At 40.5% G+C, this 23,637-nt stretch overlaps 1 protein-coding gene across 7 annotated transcripts in view; it reads left to right on the plus strand.

Moving 5' to 3' along the window:
- Positions 1-19,800, plus strand: part of LOC122562012 — a 51,173-nt gene extending 31,373 nt beyond the window's left edge. For 6 of the 7 annotated variants that reach the window (XM_043714401.1, XM_043714406.1, XM_043714403.1 and 3 more), the window contains exons 5-6: positions 9,544-9,616; positions 14,863-19,800. In XM_043714401.1, coding sequence (XP_043570336.1) covers positions 9,544-9,585 — 42 coding nt within the window. In that variant the 3' untranslated portion in view covers positions 9,586-9,616; positions 14,863-19,800. The remainder of the gene's footprint in view (positions 1-9,543; positions 9,617-14,862) is intronic. The other variant, XR_006315186.1, reaches the window with a different exon arrangement.
- The last annotated feature ends 3,837 nt before the right edge of the window (positions 19,801-23,637 follow it).

Here is a 23,637-nt window from a genome sequence, read left to right on the forward strand (position 1 = left end):
GTTATCCATACAGAACGCAGAAACCCATTCATCATCATTCTAAACTACTGGGTGTTCTTTTTCAACCAGGACACAGCACTGCCATTTATTGCAAATTGTTTCCAGATAGACTCTGTTACCTGGCATGACTTCCTGTAACAGTCGACTGAAAAATAAAGCCCTTCTCCCCACTACCAATTCACCAACACATTGAGTCCCTGTCCATGATGGAGAGTGAGCTTTCTGTTCCCATGGGCCATATGTTTAGTAGTAATTGTCAAGCATCTCGGTTGTTTGGTCCAGTTCCTGGCTTACAGCATCTGAAGTAGTGTGCATCTGGGCTTTAGATATGGTGCCAAAGGCATGAAAGCTGAAGTCCCAGCAATGGCAAGTGCATTTCCCTGAATAGGCATCAAGAACCCTTTTGCATAATTCATGATTTGATGATGGTAGATTGCAGGGGAAAAGTCTCTCTGTGCCGTAATGGGCAGAGTGCTACAAATCTTGCTCGACAAATCCTTAACTGAAAATGGGAAACATTTGGCCCTGTGTCTCTTAACCAGATTGTGTCTGGTAAATATCGCAATTAGCACGTCTTGTTGTTCTAATTCTGTAGTATTAGATAGTAGTAGAATAATTTTCAGTGTACTTGTGAACATTTAAGTTCAAGCAAATGATATCGTTCAAATTGTGAATTCAATTGTCTGTCCTCTGGACTAAGGGAAATTATACCAAATAAAACCGTTGTTTCTCAATACAGGTAAATGCCTATAACCATCCGGATATATTGCACATTTGAGACTGAAATCATTAAAGACTATCTTCATGTAAAACTTTAAATACTTTTTGTTGCACGAGTCCAACAATATTTTTGGTCTGCACAGAATACAGTCATTCAGTACCTGATGCCAAGAAACTTGTGATTATTTAGAACTTTTAAAATCAACATCAGTTTTAACTAGAATTCCATGTTTGCAGATATTTGTATCTCATCCCTAAAGTGTTGAATTATTGCTTTGAAATGTTCTTTCAAAGCTATACATAGTTCTTAACATATGTCTAGCTGCAGTCCTGTCAATGGACCTCATTGATGTTGCTTTTTGTTTGTAGGGAAGGAAGACTAATCTGTGCTTGAGTTTGTTTAAAATAGTTTTCTGTCACTCTTTTTAATTTTTTAAAAACTTTAACCTACTTTTAATTTAATTTGTCCCTAACAAATGGCATTTAATCTGTGTTAAAGGAGGAATTTGGCACAAATTTTGTTGGTTAGGATGCTAAAACAAAAACTGGAAAAACCACTTCTGACTCTCTACTGAGTCATTATGGGTGGAAGTTAGAAACAGGAAAGGAGCAGTCACATTATTGGGCAATTTCTATAGACTTCCCAACAGCAACAGGGACACGGAGGTGCAGATTGGGAGGCAGATTTTGGAAAGGTGCAGAAGTAACAGGGTTGTTGTCAAGGGTGACTTCAACCTCCTTAATTCTGATTGGAACCTCCTTAGTGCAAACAGTTTGGGTGGAACAGATTTTTGTCAGGTTTGTCCAGCAAGATTCCTGACTCAGTATGTAGATAGGAGAAAGTGAGGACTGCAGATGCTGGAGACCAGAGTTGAAAAGTGTGGTGCTGGAGAAGCGCAGCAGGCCAGGCAGCATCCGAGGAGCAGGAGAATCGACGTTTCGGTCATAAGCCCTTCTTCAGGAATGAGGCTGGTGTGCCAAGCGGGCTGAGATAAAAGGTGGGGGGAGTTTGGGGGAGGGGCGCTGGGAATACAATAGGTGGAAGGAGGTGAGGGTGATAGGCCAGAGAGGGGGTGGGGGCGGAGAGGTCGGGAAGATAATTGCAGGTCAAGAGGGCGGTGCTGAATCCGGGGGTTGGGACTGAGATAAGGTGGGGGGAGGGGAAACGAGGAAGCTGGAGAAATCTACATTCATCCCGTGTGGTTGGAGGGTTCTTAGGAGGCTCCCAAGCACTGAGGATGTCACCTAGACAGGGGACGAAACGTTTGCAACAAAAACTTCCAGCTCGGCGAACAGAACCATAGCAACGAGCACCCGAGCTACAAATCTTCTCACAAACTTTGAATAGGTCAATTAGAGGGGAGGCCATATTGGATTTGGTTGTTGACAATGAACCAGCTCAGGTGTCAGATCGCTCTGTGGGAGGGCATTTCGGTGATAGTGATCACAACTCCCTGACCTTTACTATAGTCATGGAGAGGGATAAGAGCAGGCAGTATGGGAAAGTATTTAATTGGAGGAGAGGGAATGACAATGCTCTTAGGCAGGAAATGTAGAGGTTGTTTAGGGAGTACTTGCTGCGAGTGCTGGATAGGTTTGCCCCACTGAGGCAGGGAAGGGATGGAAGGGTGAAGGAACTTTGGATGACAAGAACATCTGTGGAACATCTAGTCAAGAGGAAGAAGGAACCTTGCTTCAGGTTGAGGAAGCAAGGATCAAACAGGGCTCTAGAGAGTTACAAGGTAGCCAGGAAAGAACTGAAGAATGGTATTAGGAGAGCTAGAAGAGGGTATGAAAAAGTCTTGGCGGGTAGGATTACCGAAAACCCCAAGGCATTCTACACTTGTGTGCGTAGCAAGAGGATGGCCAGAGTGAGAGTAGGACCGATTAGGGATAGTGCCTGGAGTCTGAGGAGGTAGGGGAGGTCCTTTGCTTCAGTATTCAGTAGTGAGAGGGACCTTGTTTTTTGTGAAGACAGCTTGAAACAGGCTGATATTAAGAATGAGCATGTGCTGGAAAGTTTGAAAACTGAGGATAGATAAGTCACCTGGGCCAGCTAGGATATACCCAAGGTTACTACAGGAAGCAAAGGAAGGGATTGTTGCGCCTTTTGTGTTGATCTTTGCATTCGCACTGTCCACTGAAGTAGTACGTGATGATTGGAGGGTGGCAAGTGTTATTCCCTTGTTCGCGAAAGGGAGTAGGGATAACCCTGGGAATTACAGACCCATCGGTATTATGTTGGTGGTGGGCAAATTCTGAGAGACAGGATTTATGATTATTTGGAAAAGCATAGCTTGATTAGAGATGATCAGTATGGCTTTGTGAGGGGCAGGTCATGTCTCTCAAGCCTTATTGAATTCTTTGAGGATGTGACGATACACATTGATGAAGGTAGAGCAGTAGATGTCGTGTATATGGATTTTAGCAAGACATTTGATAAGGTTCCCATTGTAGGCTCATTCAGAAAGTAAGGAGGCATGGGAGATAGGGAAATTTGGCTTTCTGGATACAGAATTGGCTGGCCCATAGAAGACAGAGGGTGGTAGTAGATGGGAAGTATTCAGCCCAATGGTGTTCCGCAGGGATCTGTTCTGGGACCTCTGCTCTTATATAAATAACTTGGAAGTGGAAGGGTGGGATCGTAAGTTGGCCAATGACGTGAAGGTTGGTGGAATTGTGGATAATGTGGAGGCTGTTCTAGGTTGCAAATGGACATTGACAGGATGCAGAGCTGGGCTGAGAAGTGGTAGATGGAGTTCAACCTGGAAGAGTGTGAAGTGATACATTTTGAATTACTGGGTTAAAGGTAGGATTCTTGGGAGTGTGGAGGAACAGAGGGATCTTGGTTTCCCTGTCCATAGACCCTTCAAAGTTGCCACCAAAGTTGATATGGTTGTTAAGAAGGTATATGGTGAGTTGGCTTTCATTAGCAGGAGGACTGAGTTTAAGAGCTGAGGTTATGCTGCACTTCTATAAAGCTTTGGTTAGACTACACTTGGAATATTATGTTCAGTTCTGGTTGCCTCATTATAGGAAGGATGTGGAAGCTTTAGAGAGGGTACAGAGGAGATTTGCCAGGATGCTGCCTGGACTGGAGGGCATATCTTATGAAGAAAGATTGAGAAAGCTAGGGCTTTTCTCACTGGAGTGAAGAAGGATGAGAGGTGACTTGATAGAGGTGTACAAGATAATGAGAGGCATAGATAGAATAGATAGCCAGAGACATTTTCCCAGGGTGGAAATGGCTAACATAAGGGGGCATAATTTGAAGGTGATTGGAGGAAGGTTTAGGGGAGATGTCAAAGGTAGGTTCTTTACACAGAGTGGTGGAATGCACTGCCAGAATTGGTGGTAAGAGTCAGATATGAGGGACATTTAAGCAACTCTTGGATAGGCACATGGATGATAGTAAAATGTAAGGTATGTAGGTTAATTTGATCTTCGAGTAGGATAAAAGGTCAGCATAACATCAAGGACTAAAGGGCCTGTACTGTACTGTGCTGTACTGTTCTATGTTCACAAACAGGACCAAACCATTATGAATGCTTCTGCGGTGAAATCAAGTTGCAACTGTTTTAAAACTAATGTAACAACTCTCCCAATTCCTGGCACAGCAACTGACTTGTCTCCATGAATCCTGTAATGTTTTTAACACTTTCTTCCTGTGAACATACCATAAACATATGATTTATGATGACCTGACACTTTAGTGCAGGAGTGCGACATTGTTTAAGATGCTGTTCCAAATGTGAAGTTAACTCAATGTCTGCCATAGACATAAATCAGATTAAAGGAGAGCATGGAGGATTCCTGTTATTGTAACCAACATTTCTCCAAGTAACAACATCAAAAACAGATTATCTAATGATTTTGTTTATTTGCTGTTTATGACTTCTTGCTATGCAGAAGTTGCATAGTTAATGACAGTGGCTGCACTACACTTCATTGGGATGTCCTGAGAATGTGAAAGGTATTATTTATCAGTAAACTCTCTGTCACCGTAAGACATCTGTGATGTACAATTATTCCAGTGATTAATCACTGCCTTTGTGCTAATTTTTATTCAAGAGTATGGCTCCCTATGGATTAATGTTCCACAAAAACATGGTGGGTTTTCAAGCTCCAACAGGAGTTAGATTTTGCATAACAAAATTGAAAATCTGTTTTAAAAAAAATTTAATAATTTGCAATTTTTTTAAACTGATCTAAGATGTCTCTGTATATCTCAATATCATCTCCAATAATTTTCCCACCACCAACATAATACTGACTGGTCTGTAATTCCCAGGGTTATCCCTATTCCCTTTCTAATCCTGTCTAAGATATCCTCATAAGGCAACCCAGTCATTCTGATATCAGTCTAGTAAACATGATGTAAATATTTGTGCATAAATTCATTCAAAAAAGGTCTTTAAGCCATGTGATGCCTCGGTGCAGTATTCTTAGCATGAGGTGCTTTAACGTATTCAGCCTTTTCTCGGGGAGCAAATTTGCACTGTTTCAATTCATGCCATAAGTCATAATTATTTTAAGTTAATTTAAAAGTTTTTGTTTCAGCACTTCTAGGAATCTTCCTCCAGATACACATAATTAAAAAAACTTTTTGAAAGAAAATGGCTAATTATTTATGAATGTTTTGATATCACAATCTTAAATATTGAGATGTTTTTTAACAATTATGAAGTTCACACAAACGTGGAATTAGGAGCAGAGGAAGCCACTCGGTCCCTTGAGCCTGCTCTGCTATTCATTAAGATCATGGCTCATCCACTTGTGTTTTAAATTCCTCATTCCGTTCGACCTCAATAACCTTTGATTCCCTTGCCTAAATGAGAATCTATATTGCTCTGCCTTAAAAATGTTCAGTAGCCCCATCTCTGTCATCTTATGAAGCAAGCAAGCAATCACACAGCCCTCTGAATGAAAAAAAAATTTCAATTCCGTCTCTAATTTTAAATAGTGCCTCCTGGTTCTGGACTCTCTCCCAAGAGGAAACATCCTTTCACTTTCTACCCCCTCGCAACCATTCATGATTTTATATATTCAATCAACTCGATTCTTTTCTAAACTCCATTGGAAACAAGCCCAGTCTGTCTAAGGTATTCTTGTAAGATAACCAACTCATTCTAGATATCAATGTAGTAAGCATCCAATGGATCATCTCCAGCGCATTTATGTCTTTCCTTAAATCAGGAGACCAAAATACACACACAATATATGCGATGAGGCATCACTAGTGCCCTGTGTAATTGATGGATCCTTGCATTTATATGCAATTCCTCTTGTAATAAAGGACAAAATTCCATTAGCTGTCTTAATTACTTGCAGTCCCCCTGGAGAAGGTGGTGGCGAGCTGCCTTTGTGAGTCGCTGTAGTCCTAAGGGTGCAGGTATACCCTCAGTGCTGTTAACGGGGGTATTGCAGGATTTTGATCCAGTGAGGTGAAGGAATGGTAGTTTATTTTCAAGCCTGGATGATGGGTGGCTTGGAGAGGAACACGCAATTGGTTGTGCTCCCATGTGTTCTAGGTGGCAGAGGTCGAGGGTTTTAATGATGCTGTTGATGGAACCTTGGTGAGTTTCTGCGGTGTATCTTTGTAGGTGTATGCTGCTGTCACTTGGGTTAAGGGAATAAATTTTGAAGGTGGTGGATGGTATGCCAGTAAAGTGTTCTGCCTTGCCCTACATGATGTTGATCGTGTTGGAGTTGCACCCATTCAACCAAATAGAGGGTATTCTATCACACACACAATTTGTACCTTGTGGAGCAACAGGAAGCAAGTTATCCACCTCGGTATTCTTAGTCTCTGACTTGTTCTTATAGCATTTATAATATTCATAAGGCTGTTCCAGTCATGGATAGCGGTAATCTCCCAGGATATTTTCAGTGAAGAATTCAGTTTGATAATGCCATCAAGGAAAGACTGTTAGATTCTCTCTTGTTGGCCATGATTAATCATAGGCACTTGCGTTGCACAAATGGTGCTGAACATTATGTAATCATCAACAAACAATGCTCCTTCTGACTTTATGATGGAGTGGTCATTGATGGCACAGCTTAAGATGTTTGGGCTAGGACACTACTATTGACACAATACTGCAGTGAAATCCTGGGAACAAGTGCCAAGAATAATAAAGTCCAAGGAAAGGTGCAGTTGACAATATGTTGTCATTGTCGCAAGTGTGGTGCTGGAAAAGCACAGCAGGTCAGGCAGCATCTGAGGAGCAGGAGAATCGATGTTTCCGGCATAAGCCTTTCATTGTTGGTGTAAGCACAGCCAACAGTGGGAGGCGTGATTAAAATCAAAATGCACAAAAGGCCAGAATGAGAGGAGTACAGAGATTTCTGAAGGTTGTGACCTGGACTTTAATACAATACGGAGTGGAGAGGCCATAGAAGCGTTTGAAAACAAGACTAGGGTATTAATTCTAAGTACAGTTTTATCTGGACATATTGTAGGTCAGCAAGGACAGGTGTGATGTGTGGTTGGGAGTTAGCGTGTGTTAGTAAATGACCCACAGAATTTTGGATGACTTCAAATTTATTGTAAGTTAAATGGTGGAAGACTGATCAAGAGTGTGGTGGAATTAGCACTACCTTAAGATAACAAAAGGTATATGTGAGATAGGGCATGAGTAGGACAGTGTTTTACGAAGGTGATAGTCTTTGTGGTGGCATGGATGTATTGTCGGATGCTCAGCTTGGGGTCAATATGACATCAAAGTTGTGAACAGACTGTTTCAACCTCAGATGGTTGTCAAGGAGAAGGATGGAGTCGGCAAAGAAACGAGTTGTGGAAACAGCCTAAGGCAATGGCTTTGGTGTTATCAGTTCATCCAGTTCTTGAAATTGAACAAACAGTCGAATATATAGTATGATGGTGAATGATTTGAGAGTGTAGATATGTTTTTGATTAATGTTACATGGAGAAGCTTATAGATGAGAAATGGGAGGAAGCCAACAATAATCCCTTTGGCAAACCAGAGGTAATTGTGCAGGAGTGGAAGAAGAAACCATTGCAGGTGAACATCCAGTGACGAGTGGAGAAGCATTGGAGAATGTTGTGCTCAACCATGTCCAAGTCACAGGCAGAGAAGGTCAAGGAAAGATGGATTACCACTGACATGTCAGGTGTCATTTGTGTCTTTGCTAGGAGCTGTTTGGAGAAGCTTTTTGGAGAAAATCAGAAGTAGAGTCCTAGGCAAAGATGGGAGAAGGATTTGTTAAGTGTGGCGACTGGAAACAGTATGATTGTTTGCCAGGGTAAAAGATTGGGGGTTTACTCTTGAGGAAGGGGTGATAACTGAACAGAAGAGCAAACGTACCTGACGGGCAAGAGAGCATTTAACCTGATTAGCTAAAGTGGGGGCTAGCAAGTGTGTTAGCAGTTAAATGGAAATAAGAGTGAGGGAGCATGAGAGGGCATAACGGGAGGTAATTTAGAGAATGATGAAAATTTAGAGTTAGGATGGGGAGGTATGGGATTGGATCCTTTTAGAGGAAGTTTGATCCCAGAAGGTAGGGGAAAGGAGGGAAGTCACACAGGCAGTGAAAAGGAAGATCTTGCCCTGAGTGATCTAAAAGAAATTAATGAGCTTGTTTTTGGAGGTGATGGTTCAGAAGACAGAAGGTGGTGTTGAGTAAAGAAAGGTATTTGTTCAGGAGAGGTTGGGGGATTATCTTTGCATTCCACGAACAACTTGAAGGAATGCACAGTTTTGAAAGATACAACATGCAGCTGTAGAACATTGCAATCCAGTCAGGTATAGTTTAATACGTTAGGCACCATATCCATTCAAGGATGTATCCTTTGGATTTGAGGGCAGATGAGAATAACAATACCAGATTAATAGCTACAGAAATATAGTGATGAATGGAGTGCTGATGGTCTGACTTTTAGGATTCTGGAAGTGCAGTTGTAAGTACATTGGAAGACAGTTTCTTCTCTGGATGTACAAAAGTGATAGCCTTGGAATTGATGCCCCTATCTCAAGAACGAACAATAATAAATTATTTTAATCTCAAAGAAAACCATTACTCCATAATGGCCACATATTGGCATAAATATATTTCCAGGATATATTAATGTGGATGATGTTAGAGAAACTGGCATTGTTCTACTTTGAGCAAAGACTGAGGGGAAATGTTGTACCATTGTGCTACATTATGACAGATTTAATAAATGAGCCAAAGAAAGAGGAAGCCTCTTCCCAGTAGCTGATGGTGCAAGGATCAGGTATTGAAGGTGCAGGACAAATGTGAATATTTTGCTGTCTGTAAGGGTGATGAAAGCAGAAACAGTTAATGAGTTAAAAATGAAATTGGAGGGACACTTGATGAGAATAAATTCACAGGACTGTGCAGGAAAATGAGACAGATCACATTCCTCTACAGAGAGTTAGCAAGGATTGATGGGCCAAGTGGCCTCCTTTGCTGTGATGAGTATGTCAATAATCAGTGACAAATTACTAAGTTATGCTTTCCTGAGGAATTGATGAACAAACTTTAGGCAGGGGACACCGTTTTTTCTGCATATATCGATGGTGTGGCATGTGCCAAAAGTATTCCATTCTCTGCTCATAGCAGCAAACCAGCACCAAAAAGAGTAATTTGTTGTGAAGACCATGCCCTTCTAAGTTATTGCTATGCAAATATTTTATGGAATATCCTGATTCAATCCATTGGGAAACAGTAGCTTTTATAATTAAACCAAAATTAATCAGAATCTGAAGGAAGTATTTTTTGGGGAACAGGCTGTGAGCTGTGTTTATTTGCTTTCTATCATGTTTTGTGTAACTGTTTTCTTTGTTCACTTATAAGGACAAAGCTCTGAAAGTATCAGCGAAGGGAGAAAGCAGGTGACAGTGATACTGAGGTTCAAGTCTACTGAACTGTAAGTCAAATCAGTCTATAACTAAATCATTAATTTCGCACACAATCCTGTTATTCATGTGGCAGCAGTGCTGGCTTGAAAGTACAACATTTATAACTAGTGAATCATGCTTGAGTGTTACACTTTATGCAACAGATTTGTTTATGTAGCAGTCATGGCAATTAGTGAAGTTAGTTTTCCCAGACTTTTGTCAATAAACTAGGAGAAAGTGAGGATTGCGGATGCTGGAGATCAGAGTCGAAGAGTGTGGTGCTGGAGAAGCACAGCAGGTCAGGCTGATGAAGAGCTTTTGCTTGAAACATCGATAGTCCAGCTCCTCGGATGCTGCCTGATCGGCTGTGCTTTTCCTGCATCCCATTCTTCGACTCTTGTCAATGAATCTCTGGATTTCCACCAATAAAAGCCCCCAAAGGTGATCCCAAAGTTAGGTAAAAGCTTGGAAACATTAGTATGCCGCAATTCTGTTTAGCACAGGGAGCATCCTTCCTACACGGGTATATTGAAAGAAAAGGCTAGTGCATTGCTGTCTGTGGGAGGCAGGGTGAAGATTGGTAGGTAAGGAGATGCTATAGTGTACTCCGTGTGTTTTAACACTGTCTTTTGGGAGATAGTTGATGTTAGTTTTACTTGATTTTTTTGCCTGATTAGAGTCACTTCTGACTTCACCTGATTTATATCAAATTTGTTTTTAGTTCAAGAAAAATAAGAGTTTGGCCGTTATTGATTTTGGTTAACAGTGAAATATGACAAATGAAATTCTTTGTATTTTTTTGCTCAGGCATCCCAGTTAATAGTCATAGAGTCCAGGCAGTCTGTCAGATGCTCACTGTATTGAGCTCCTTCAGTCAGGAGGAATTAGATCCACATAAAAGCTCTAGATATTGAACAATGGGGCAAGGATTCAAGTTCACATGAACGGTTGTGCTTTGAACAATAACAATGTCTTTGATTAAAAGATTATCATTGCCGAACTGGGAATTAATCAAGGTTAGTGATTAAATAAAAGTAATCTCAAGTCATTTTTTTTCCCCCCTCTTTATATGGGTTTACAGCTGAATGAAAGCTGTTTTGCATTGGTGCCATTTTAATTCCAAAAGGTGAGGATTTGTTGGTTGCTGGGCTAAAAGTGCCAAATTTAGGGGTATAAACATTAGGAGGCACTTAAAGAAATTGGTCACTAGAAATCCCAACTCAAATTATGATACTTTAAAAGCTGGCTTCGATGCTGAATTGGGAGTCGATTACCTCCCTAATTTGGGTCAGGATTGTGCACAATCTGAGAGGGGAAAATGAGTGAGGGGGAACATAATAAATCCACTGTGACGTTGTTATGCTGAACAGTAGAGACTTGGATCACTAATGAATGTTAGTTTATTAGTTCACACTGAAAATTGTAGAAATCTTTGCTAGTTTGATGGAAATAATCATTTTCATATATATGGATTGTGTAGCTGAAGGCCTGTAACATCTTATTGTATAGCTGTTCAAATAAGCAAATCAACACTACCTTCATGAGGATAGTTAAGCATGAATAGAAAGTTCTGACCTTGTCGGTGACAACCACATCCTGTGAAAGAATGATTTGTGCCCTGTGATGCCAAGCCCTGAAACAGAAACTATTTTAAAATATAATTGTTTTAGAAGTGGGCATGATTCAAAATACTGCTGTGGAACGGGGAAACTAATGCAGTCCAGTCCTAGTGTCACTGAATTGACAATTGTATTATAGGTTTCAGTATTACAGTCTGTTTCAAATCAAGTTCTGTGCCTTTTCTCATTTTAAATGGTAATGTGCGTGTATAGACACTACCACCTTAAATATGTTTGTGAATGAAGAGAGTTGATAAATCTTGTGCAGTATTCCACTGTAATACTCCATTAAGCCATAGGCCAAATGGAAAAACATCTCAATTTGTGAAATTAGTATGAAAGGAGTCTTACTGATTAGAAAGAATATTACAGCTATAGTGAGGGAGGACACACTGGAGGGTTCATTCAACAAGGCCATATGGGTAGAGGCCAGGAATAGGAAGGGTGCAGTCACTTTGGGACTGTACTGCAGACCTCCCAACAGCCAGCAGGAAATAGAGAAACTGGTACGTGGATAGATTACGGAAAAATGTAAAAACAAATTCCCCCTAAATTGACTGGGACTCCCTTAGTGCCAGGGGCTCAGATAGAGGGGAATTTGTTAGGTGTGTTCAACAGGGTTTTTGAAGCCATATGTAAATAGCCCAACTAGGGAAGAGACCATACTAGACCTGGTATGATTGAAGTTTCGGTGAATACTATTTTGTGCACAGTGACCATAATTCTTTAGGTTTTAAATTATTAATCTTTGAGTATAAGAGTAGTCCTTGGGTGAAAGTGCTAAACAGAGGTGGGGGTGGGTGGAGGGGGAGTGTGGTGGGGGTGGGGTGCGATGTTACCACTACATAGACAGGAGCTTGTAGATTGGGGGCAGCTGTTTAAATCCACATCTGGCATGTGGGAATCATCTGAAGACCAGTTGATCAGAGTTCAGGACGACCATATTCCTGTGAAAATGAAGGATAAGGATGGCAAGCTTTGGAAACCTTGGATAACGAGAAATTGAGAGCTTAGCTAAAAAGAAAAGAGGCGTACATAAGATTTAGGAAACTGAAGACAGACCGAGCCCTTGAGGAATGTAAAGAAATTAGGAGAGGACTCAAACAAGGGGTTAGAAGGGCTAAAAGGTGGCATGAAATGTCCTTAGTAAAGAGGATTAAAGGAACCTCAAGACATTTTAAGGAGCAAGAGGGTAGCTAGGGAAAGCATAGGTCCACTCAAGGACAAAGGAGGGAATTTATGTTGGAGCTGGAGGAAATGGGTGAGCACCTTAACAGATGCTTTGCATTGGTGGTCACTAAGAAGAAGGACATTGTGGATGGTGAGTCTTAGAGAGTGTTATGTTGATACTGTAGAGAATGTCAATATAAAAAGGTGTTGGGTATTTTGAAAAGCATTAAGGTAGAAAGTCCCAGGATTTTATGGGATCTATCCCAGAATACTGATGGAAGCAGGTGAGGAAATTGAGAGGCCTTGTCTGAAATCTTTGCATCCTGTTTCGTCACAGTAGAGAGGCCAGAGGACTAGCCAGAAATGATTGAGTGCAGGATAATGGATGTTGTCTACATGGACCTTAGCAAGCCCTTCAATAAGGTCCCTTATGGCAGGCTGATACAAAAGGTGAAGTCGTGTAGGATCCATTGGTAAGATGGATACAGAATAGGTTTGATCATAGAAAACGGTGAGTAGTGGTGGAAGGGTGCTTTTCTGACTGGAGATCTGTGGCCAGTCGTGTTCTGCAGGGATCACTACTGGGACTCTGGTTGTTCGTAATATATATAACTGATTTGGAGGCAAATGTAAGGGGTCTAATCAGTTTGTGATGCCAAAAAGATTAGAGGAACTGCAGATAGTGAAGGAAGATTGCCAGAGGATACAACAGGATAGAGCTAGGCTACAGGCTTGGGCAGAGAAATGGCAAATTGAATTTAATCCAGACAAATGTGAAGTGGTGCATTTTGGAATATCTAATGCCGTATGAAAGTATACAGTAAATGGCAGAACCCTTAGTAGCATTAACATACAAAGAGATCAAGGCATGAAGGTCCACAGTTCGCTGAAAGTGGCAGCACAAGTAAATAAGGTAGTCAAGAAGGCATATGGCATTTTTGCCTTCATCAGTTGGGGCATAGAGAATAAAAATTGGCACGTCACTTTGCAGCTGTATAGACCTTTACTTAGGTTACATTTGACCAACACACTATCAGAAAGATGTGGAGAGGGTACAGAATTGATTTACAAGGATGCTGCCTGGTTTGGAAGGTATTAGGTATAAGGAGAGATTGGGCAAACTTGATTTGTTTTCATTTGAACATTGCAGGCTGAGGGGTGATCTGATAGAAGTTTTCAATAAGAGAATGGATAATCAGAGTCTTTTACCCAGGGTAGCAATGTCAATAACTAGGGGATGATAATTGAAGGTAAAAGGGGTAAGTTTAAAGAAGATGGGAGAGACCTGTTGTTTTACACAGAAGGTGCTAAGTGTCTGGATTGTGCTGCAGGAAGAGGTCGTAGAAGCAAATATAATAGTCACGTTTAAGAGGCTTTGCATTTACATGAATAGGCAGGAAATAGAGGGTTATTGGAGACATTTTGTATTGGAGACATTTTGGCAGTACCTGTTTTCTCAAATATTCATGGCTTCACTTGGAGGTCGCCACTGATCATTACCTAGCCAGGTAATGAAATGTCTGGATATCAAACCTACAGCTCAGCGAGCAAGCCTACACCCTAAACCTCAACCTGAGCTACAAACCTTGCAGCATATAGGTTCATTTAGCAATTAGGAATGTATGTGCATTGTTAGCATTCATTTCAAGAGGGCTAGAATGCAAGAATATGTGCTGTTGAGGCTATATAAGGCTCTGGACAGATTGTATTTGGAAAGTTTTAAGTAGTTTTGGATCCCATGTCTAAGGATGGATGTGCTGGTGTTACAGGGGACCCAGAAGTGATTCACAGGAATGATCCTGGCATTGAAGTGCTTGTCATATGAGAAATAGTTGAAGGCTGAGTCTGTACTTGGTGGAGCAAGGAGGGATTTTTTTTAAACTTAGAGAAAACTGAGGGGCCTGGATAGAGTGAAAGTGGAGCAAATGTTTCCAACTGTAGGAGAGACTAGGACCCCAGGGCACAGCCTCGAGTTGAAGAAATGGTCCTTTAGAACTGAGATGAGGAATTTCTTCAGTCAGAGGATGGTGTATCTGTGGAAATCATTGCTGTAGTTTGCTGTGAAGGCCAAGTAATTGGATGTTTTTAAGCCAGAGATAGATAGGTTCTTCTTTGGTAAGGAGATCGAAGGTTATGGGAAGAGGCAGGAGAATAGAGTTGAGAAGCTCATAGCTTATCGTCGTTGTTGTAAATACAAGCAAAAATATTGGGGAAACTGCAGAGAGATAAACAATTAGTCTAATCTTTGTGTTCGGCAAAAGTGTCATATTGGACTCGTAATAGTAACAATTTCACTGAGATGATGTTGCCAGACCTGTTGAGCTTCTCCAGCACTTGCAGTTTATACATTGAATCACCAGTGTCTGCTTTTATGTCATTGTTGAAAATATAGGCATGCAGTTAAAACAAACTGGCTTCACTTGTCAGTTTTCTCTTGTAATATTATGAACAGTATTAATATTCATTTGTGTTTCTCCTCTTCACAGCTACCCTGGAGATGGACATGATGTTTGGAGAGAGAGAGAGAGAGAGAGAGAGAGAAAGAAAGAGAGAGTCAGCCTTTACAATGCAGCAAACTGAAGATAAAGAAAGAAAGCACTGTGGTCTCCCATGCTCTTTATTTGCTTGTTGGTTAAGTAGAATCAGTTTATGTTCAAACATGTCCAAGGCGTTCTGTCATTATTAAGAAGATTATTTTCCCCTAATATTAACAAAGCTGTTCTGTGGCGGTGATGGGGAGGGTGTGTTTCTCTGTATTGTCTGTAAATGTTACATCACCGTTTAAAAACATTCACTAAGTTTTCAGAGTGAGCAGCAATAGTTTGTGTATGTATGTTATAGACAAACGTCATGAACATAGCATTGATTGGGTTGTGCATTCAGAGCTGCCACAAGAACAGGAAGTGATCTAAATATGCAGTACAATACCATCACCATCTTAATGGTGCTTCTGTGTGAAATGTCAGGGTTAAAATCACCAAAGGTCCTGTTTCTAGTCATTTGATCTCCACACATTGTAGTGCACTGTAATTTTCAAGCATGCATAGTGATGCTGTAATAGTCAGCACTTAACTCAAAGCATCAGCACCTGAGTTTCTTTGTGCCCTTGAAAGCTGTGGCCTGTTATTTAGTTAGCCTTGAGTGCAGTACAGTTGTATCATTCTCCTGCTGATGGTCAGTCTTCAGTTAGTTGTCCATGTCAAATGAATACTGCTGGGTGCAGTGTGGATACATCAGAACAAAACTACGACTTCACATTAAAATCATTTGGAAATGCTCATTGGAAACAAAGAACATGCTGTTTTACTCACAGAATGAAAGAGGTCAGAATGATTTGCTTAATGTGATCATTTTTTTCCATTGTTACAGGTGACCCTGTAAAATGTTTTTTTTTGTTGATTGTAATTTGTGATTTGCCCCAAAATAGTCTAATGCAAAATTTGCCCCTTTGCTCCTGTAACTATTTCCCAAAAGGTTACTTGTATGACAGGACTTTTTGGAAAAAAAACTCTATAAATGACAGCCTTGATTTTTTTTTTTGGCCTCTTCTCAAGAGTGAGATCTGTTATACTGTTCTGACTTTTCAATTCCAACTTCTTTTAATACTTATTGGCTTTGATAATCATTTGAGAAGCTATGGTTCTTTTAAACTGCATTGTTTCATGTATTTTAAAACAAAAAGTCGACTCCTGACCACGTTTTTATGGCTGATTTGAATGGTCACTTTATTCACTGCAAATGTGTGTGAGTTGGCGAGCCTGCTCTGGTTAAAGATGGCTCTAATAATCTAAATGTAATAAAAAATTACAATTTAAAACCATTACTGTGTGGCTTGAGTAAGGGCAACAAACATTGAGTTCTGCTCACTTAGCCTTAAGCCCCTAGTTTAGCTGTGCCCTGAAGGAGGAGCGTGATGTAGATTTTGTTCTATTTAATACCTCGGTTAGGAGAATTGTGTAGTTATTTTGTGTCTTTTAAATAAAAGTGTATAACCCAGCTAAGGGAGCTCTACAGTGCAGATACCACTTTTATCATATATATAGAGATATATATAAATCTATTTATTTTTAAAATTAACCATACTTAGAACTTCTTAAATCCCTTAAATTTCATGTACTCTCCTTACACAATGACTTATACAGCACAAATAAAGCTCAGTTAGGTTGAGCTCTCCTGCAAGAGTTATTACAGTTGCCTTCTCAAAAATCCTTAATTAAGGTGCATGAAACCAGTCGGATCCCAGCTCCTCTGTCTGGAGATCCCAGTGTGCAGATTAAACTAGGCAGCCAGGCCAGTCTCAAATACAGCTTTAAAACACTGTTCCCAAACCTTGCTAAATATTGATGATCCTGCAGAGTGTTTACATTTTTGTACTTTGGTTCATCTGATTTTTGAAAAAAATTAGTTTGTCCTCAATATTTACAATGTTGGATGAAGTTTTATCAAACTTCAGCTCCCTTCCCTAAAACTGGCAAATCCCATTCAATTATTCAATATTTGAATTGTCTGCATAACGAAGCACTGCTGATAGCCTCTTGGAAAGCAGAACAGATGTGAAGTTGGGAGAAACTTCCTGCTTTGTTGGTTGCTCAAGTCACAATCCGCAAAAATATGAGAACTGACTGAGGAAAAGGGCACTTATTGCTGAACCTTTTGGATTATTTTTGTTTGCTGCAGAGATTTAGGTTTACCTCAAGTATACTTCTCTTCACTGTGTCTGCAACATGAGCCAAACATCTCGAGGAAAGTCTCCGGCTGGACTTGCATTAGGTGCTGACTGAGCTAATCCCATCTGATTCAGAATTCAGTGGCATGATGCTAAAGCAGGGAAAGGAATTGGTCATGGTTCTCACACTTAATCACTGTCCAGTTGGGGATGCATATGTTCAGTTGTCAATTAGCTTGTTGACATTCATTTACATTACATGTAGCATGTGTACTGGGTAAATAGTTCCTGTGAAACCAATGGCCAACATTGAGTACTTCAGGAAAATGAGGGAGATGCAATTTGAGATGGAGAGAAAAAGAAGTATCATTCTGGTAATCCAGTGATCACAACTTTGCTGAAGAGTTTAACTCTGAGTTTGGGCCATTGTTTCTTGCCAGTCACATGCTAAGTTGAGCAAGTTTTGTGGCCTTTGAACATTTTGTTGGGAAGGCAAAAAGGTGAAATGTTATAAAGCTTGATATGACGTTTTGGACAGTTGGACAAACAGAAGTTCACTATCCAAGATGTGAATTGAAAAAGCCAAGAGGGAAACAAAAACATATCTAACTCTTAACAGCTTCTCTGCAAAGACTAAGAAGTTCACTGGAGCTGTATAACCATTCAGATGTCTGCCTATACAAGGAATCAGCCATTTTTTGAGCAAATGCACTTTCAGCATATTAGATTACTGTGACATTGGATCATTGTAAAGGACTGTGGTTTGCAAGTTTAGTTGGTTTACTGAAAGATCATTATGGTTATCTTACTGCCTTTAGCTTTGTTAGAAGTCTTAAGATGGTCAAACTTTAGAAGCTAGGTGATGTGATTTAATTGTTTCTAAAGAGTTTGTAAATATGAAGGACAAAAATTAAAAAGGAGTTTGTTCATTTTTGTTTTGTTTGCTTAAGTTTTTTTTAATTGATGTTCTACCCTTTTCCCTGTTCTGTGGTCTCTGAAGTTGGGTGACAAATGGTGTCACACTTTCTGGGCTCTACTTTTACATAATTATAATTATTTTAATTATTTCATTATTGTAATTATTATTACCGTGCAATAGATTTGCTCTTTGAATGAGCTACAGTGGAAGATATATTGCAGGGACCTGTCTATACCCCACCTGAGCTTGATTCTTTTCTCATTTCAATCCATGCCGACTAGGAGTGTCTAGACAGTGACCAGGACTTTGAATCTGGGCAAATATTCCTTTTCCCTAGACCAAGGAAAGCTGATTGCCATCCCCTGTCCAAATAACACAACATTGATTGGGATCTCTATGGTTCATCTTCTCACTCAGTAGATGTTATTCAGCCACAGGCTGTCCTGTTTCATTCCTAATTCTCATTTTTGGGGCTAGTTACAGAATAATAGATACCACAGAGAGTGGAGTCTCTTTTACGCCACAATAACCTGAACAAGTCAAGGATTGAACCTGAGTATTTAATTGGAGCAGGCCTAACAAGAAATGTAGCATTGCCGTCTCTTCTACTGCATTCTGGCTAAATGTTAGCTATGCAAGTAACAGACCATATTTCTTAATGTCAGCTGGGATAGCCTTACAACAACAAAAGACCTATGACATTTTTCTTTAAAATGCACATCAAGGTAACCTTAGTTTGTGTCACTTTTGACAAGTATTAGCTAGCAGCTGATATTTTCTGGTAGCCTACTGTCAAAAATGACCAAATCTGTACTTGATGCAAAAATAAATGTGTTTTACAGTAACTCTCTCAAGGCTGGATGCCAATTTCAATTTTGAATGTTGTCCTTTTCTCTTTAACCAGCATGACCGTGGTAGGGTTGTAACTAGCTAGTGATTTGGACAGAGCTGTCCTTCAGCGTGCACCAAGTTGTCAACCCAAAATACAATGGCAACAGATTGACCTTTTCCTCCATGTTGCTCTTGACTAGAAACTGGTGCAGAAAGTGCTCATTTGCCCCAAACTGAGGCTGAATCTAAAACTATGTCCTTTCTTTACCCTTTCTTCTCTCATTCCTAGTTTTAAAACTTAGACTTGCAGTGGCCCATTGGTATAAAAATGATTACTTCACATTACTCCTACACTACCAATGCTGCAGTTGCTCAACTGTGCTTATCATTTGGGCTGGCCTCTTTGGCAAGGTTGTTGGATAGAGATGTTTTATGAAGGCTTACACCCAGCTAGATACTGTTGAGTTTCTACAGTCGCGCCTGATCGAGATGGGTAAAGTCACAAATGAAGATGAACTGTGCTGAAGCTATGAATAGAGCTGTTGTACTAGTCAGCATCCTTTAATGTAATGAAACTGGCTATTGCTGCATATGACCAGAAAGGGCAAAGGTAGCTCCACATCTTACATCAACTCACAAAAGGCTGAGGCAGTAATTAGCAGCAAGAACCTCATAATGAAGCTTGCTCCCCTTGTTTACCAGCATTCACTGCAAATTGGGCAGATGTTTAACCCCAGGGTGCAGCCTCTTGTTCTCTAGGAGTTTGGTGAAAAGTGCTTGGCTTGTGGGCTGCAGTTTACTGCTTTATTTGTTTTTCTTTATACCGGCTACATTTTCTTCAAGCTGAACTGAGACTTTTTTTATATATATATAAAATAAACTTCCTTTAAATTTAGGCTGCAAGAGTTTTATGTGCTTGTTGTATTTTATTTTTAAATTCAAGTGGTGTCTCATGTCATTTCTGTACATTTCTTTCCATAAATAAAAATGAACAAGTTTTGGAAATAATTCTTGTGAACTTTCCTTCATGTGTAAAGCAACTGTATTAGGTGCATATATATGAATTTATTAGCCGTATCACTCAGTCCTTCAATCTGTCGATATTCTGTAGTTCCTATGCAACCCTGTGTTACACAAAAATCACACTTTAGAAACCGCGTTCAGAGGTTCTGGCAATGTAATGGCATAACAGCCATGTTTTAAATGTTTGTGCTTTAGAAAGTGTCCCCAATTTGTCAGTCGTGTTACCGAAACGCACATTACAGCAGAACTCTATTTTTGACCCTAATTTAATTTTGAGGGCTAGGGAGAATTTGGGGGTACTTGGGGATCTTGCAGAATTCCACCACTCCAAGTTGTATTTTTTTATAATTCAATGAATGTGGTAGTTATAGTATCATAGAGATGTACAGCACGGAAACAGACTCTTTGGTCCAACCCGTCCATGCCGACCAGATATCCCAACCCAATCTAATCCCACCTGCCAGCACCCGGTCTATATCCCTCCAAGCCCTTCCTATTCATATACCCATCCAGTTGCCTTTTAAATGTTGTAACTGTACCAGTCACCTCCACTTCCTCTGGCAGCTCAATCCATACACGTACCACCCTCTGTGTAAAAAAAAAAAGTTGCCCCTTAGGTCTCTTTTATATCTTACCTTTCTCACCCTAAACCTATGCCCTCTAGTTCTGAACTCTCTGACCCCAGGGAAAAGACTTTGTCTATTTATCCTATCCATGCCCCTCATATTTTTGTAAACCTCTATAAGGTCACCCCTCAACCTCCGACACTCCAGAGAAATCAGCCCCAGCCTGTTCAGCTCAAATCCTCCAACCCTGGCAACATCCTTGTAAATCTTTTCTGAACCCTTCCCTGTTTCACAACATCTTTCTGATAGTAAGGAGACCAGAATTGCACGCAATATTCCAAAAGTGGCCTAACCAATGTCCTGTACAGCCACAACATGACCTCCCAACTCCTGTACTCAATACACTGACCAATAAAAGAAAGCATACCAAAGTGCTTCTTTAGTATCCTATCTACCTGTGACTCCACTTTCAAGGAGCTATGAACCTGCACTCCAAGGTCTTTTTGTTCAGCAACACTCCCTAGGACCTTACCATTAAGTGTATAAGTCCTTCTAAAATTTGCTTTCCCAAAATGCAGCACCTCACATTTATCTGAATTAAACTCCATCTGCCACTTCACAGCCCATTGGCCCATCTGGTCAAGATCCTGTTGTAATCTGAGGTAACCTTCTTCGCTGTCCACAACACCTCCAATTTTGGTGTCATCAGCAAACTTAGTAACTGTACCTCTCGTGCTCACATCCAAATCATTTATGTTAATGACAAAAAGTAGAGGGCCCAGCACTGATCCTAGTGGCACTCCACTGGTCACAGGCCTCCAGTCTGAAAAACAACTCTCCACCACCACCCTCTGTCCTCTACCTTTGAGCCAGTTCTGTATCCAAATGGCGAGTTCTCCCTGTATTCCGTGAGATCTAACCTTGCTAACCAGTCTCCAATGGGAAACCTTGTTGAACACCTTACAGCGGCAGAGACCCGGGTTCAATTCCTGCCTCAGGCGACTGTGTGGAGTTTGCACGTTCTCCCAGTTTCTGCGTGGGTTTCCTCCGGGTGCTCCAGTTTCCTCCGAAAGTCCAAAGATGTGCAGGTTAGGTGAATTGGCCATGCTAAATTGCCCGTAGTGTTAGGTAAGGGGTAAATGTAGGGGTATGGGTGGGTTGCGCTTTGGCGGGTCGGTGTGGACTTGTTGGGCCGAAGGGCCTGTTTCCACACTGTAATGTAATCTAATCTAAATCTAATCTAAAACCTTACTGAAGTCCATATAGATCACATTACCGCTCTGCCTTCATCAATCCTCTTTGTTACTTCTTCAAAAAAACTTAATCAAGTTTGTGAGACATTGATTTCCCATGCACATAGCCATGTTGACTATCCCTAATCAGTCCTTGCCTTTCCAAATACATGTACATCCTGTCCCTCCGGATTCCCTCCAGCAAATTGCCCACCACCGACGTCAGGCTCACTGGTCTATAGTTCCCTGGCTTGTCCTTACTACCCTTCTTAAACAATGGCACCACGTTAGTCTTCTGGCACCTCACTTGTGACTAGCGATGATACAAATACCTCAGCAAGAGGCCCAGCAATCATTTCTCTAGCTTCCCACAGAGTTCTAAGGTACACCTGGTCAGGTCCTGGGGATTTATCCACCTTTGTGTTTCAAGACATCCAGCACTTCCTCTGTAATATGGACATTTTGCAAGATGTCACCACCTATTTCCCTACATTCTATATCTTCCATATCCTTTTCCATAATAAATACTGATCCAAGAAGTTCTGCTAAAGTATTGCCGAACAAAATAAAATATTGGACAAATAAAGAGATGCTTGAGTAGGTAGCAAACAGTTTGACCAAAGATGTTGGTTGTGAAGAGTCTTAATGAAATAAAAGATTTCAAAGCCTAAAATTGGAGTAACACCTATAAGTTAGGGTTGTGAGGTTAGAGTAGATTCGAGAGTTAGGGAGGAATTAGGACAAGGGATGTGAAAGCAGGGTGACGATTGTGGAGTGAAGTAGGTGGAGGAAACTAAGTTTATGACAGGTAGCCAGCTAGACCATGAGATAGTCAAGTCTAGAAGAAACAAACATATGGATTTGGGTGTTATGATGATAGAGTGGTCGGAACCTAAGGTCTGAGTGAAAAATGACACTAACTCTCATTCAGCTGCCAGAGAGAAGATTGGAATTAATGATTAGAGAGCTGGGGTTTATGGCAGGGATAGAAGGCACTGGCTTTAGGCTTCCGAATATTTAATTGGAGAAAATCCCTGTCCATCCAGTACTGGATGTCAGATAAACCGCTGAACAGTGACAGATATGAGAGTAGGGGTGATTGAGTTAGAGTTAGCTGTCATCAGTGTACACGTGAAAACAAACTCCACCCCTTGGGGGACACTGAAGGCAATGATGCAGGCATGAGGAAGCAGTCATGGTGAGTGATTCTTTGGCTGGATGGATAATGCACAATAAACCAGGCAAGTGCAGTTCTACCAAGCTGGAAAACGATGCTGGGATGTTTGAGGAAGATTGCATGATTCACCATTTCAATGGCTACAGACAGAGGAGAAATGGTTTTGTCTCACTCGCTCACACAGGTTCTCAATAACTTTCAGAACAATAGAAAAATACTCTGATCCATCTTTAAAGGTTCAAAGTAGATGATTTCACAATTTCCTATATTGCACGGTAGCTTCTGCAGTTTTACCTGTTCATATTTATCAATGTCCCTTTGCAACTTTCTATTCCCATCTATGCTTTTGAGTATGACCATCTTCATGATCTCATTGAACTTGGATATTGGACTCGCTTCTTTATTCAAGTCATTTATAAATATATTAATAAACACCATGAGCCATATACTGCCAAATGGGCTACGATACCTATATCCATAATCTTGTATCCTAACACCTAATCAATGTCCAATGCATGGTAAAAAGTTGCCCCTAATTTCATGTGCTTTAGACCTTTATTAGGTCTAATGTGGAAATATATGGAATGCCTTCTGAAAATAACACGCACCCTTAATATTTTCAAAACTTAAAATAAATTCATTGGACAACAATCATTACAGATTGTTGATCAGTGATCAGTTTATATTCACCCAAATGGCTGTTCCTAACAACAGATTACAGTAACTTCCCCACTATAGACTCTTGCTTCCTCTTAACTACTGGACAAGCACTGGCATTTTTTCAGTCTAAGGGAATAATTCTTTAATCAATATAAGTGGTCTTCCAGTTCTTTATATTAAAAAAAGT

This window comes from Chiloscyllium plagiosum, chromosome 24 (assembly GCF_004010195.1).
Source record: "Chiloscyllium plagiosum isolate BGI_BamShark_2017 chromosome 24, ASM401019v2, whole genome shotgun sequence".
Taxonomy (NCBI): Eukaryota; Metazoa; Chordata; class Chondrichthyes; order Orectolobiformes; family Hemiscylliidae; genus Chiloscyllium; species Chiloscyllium plagiosum.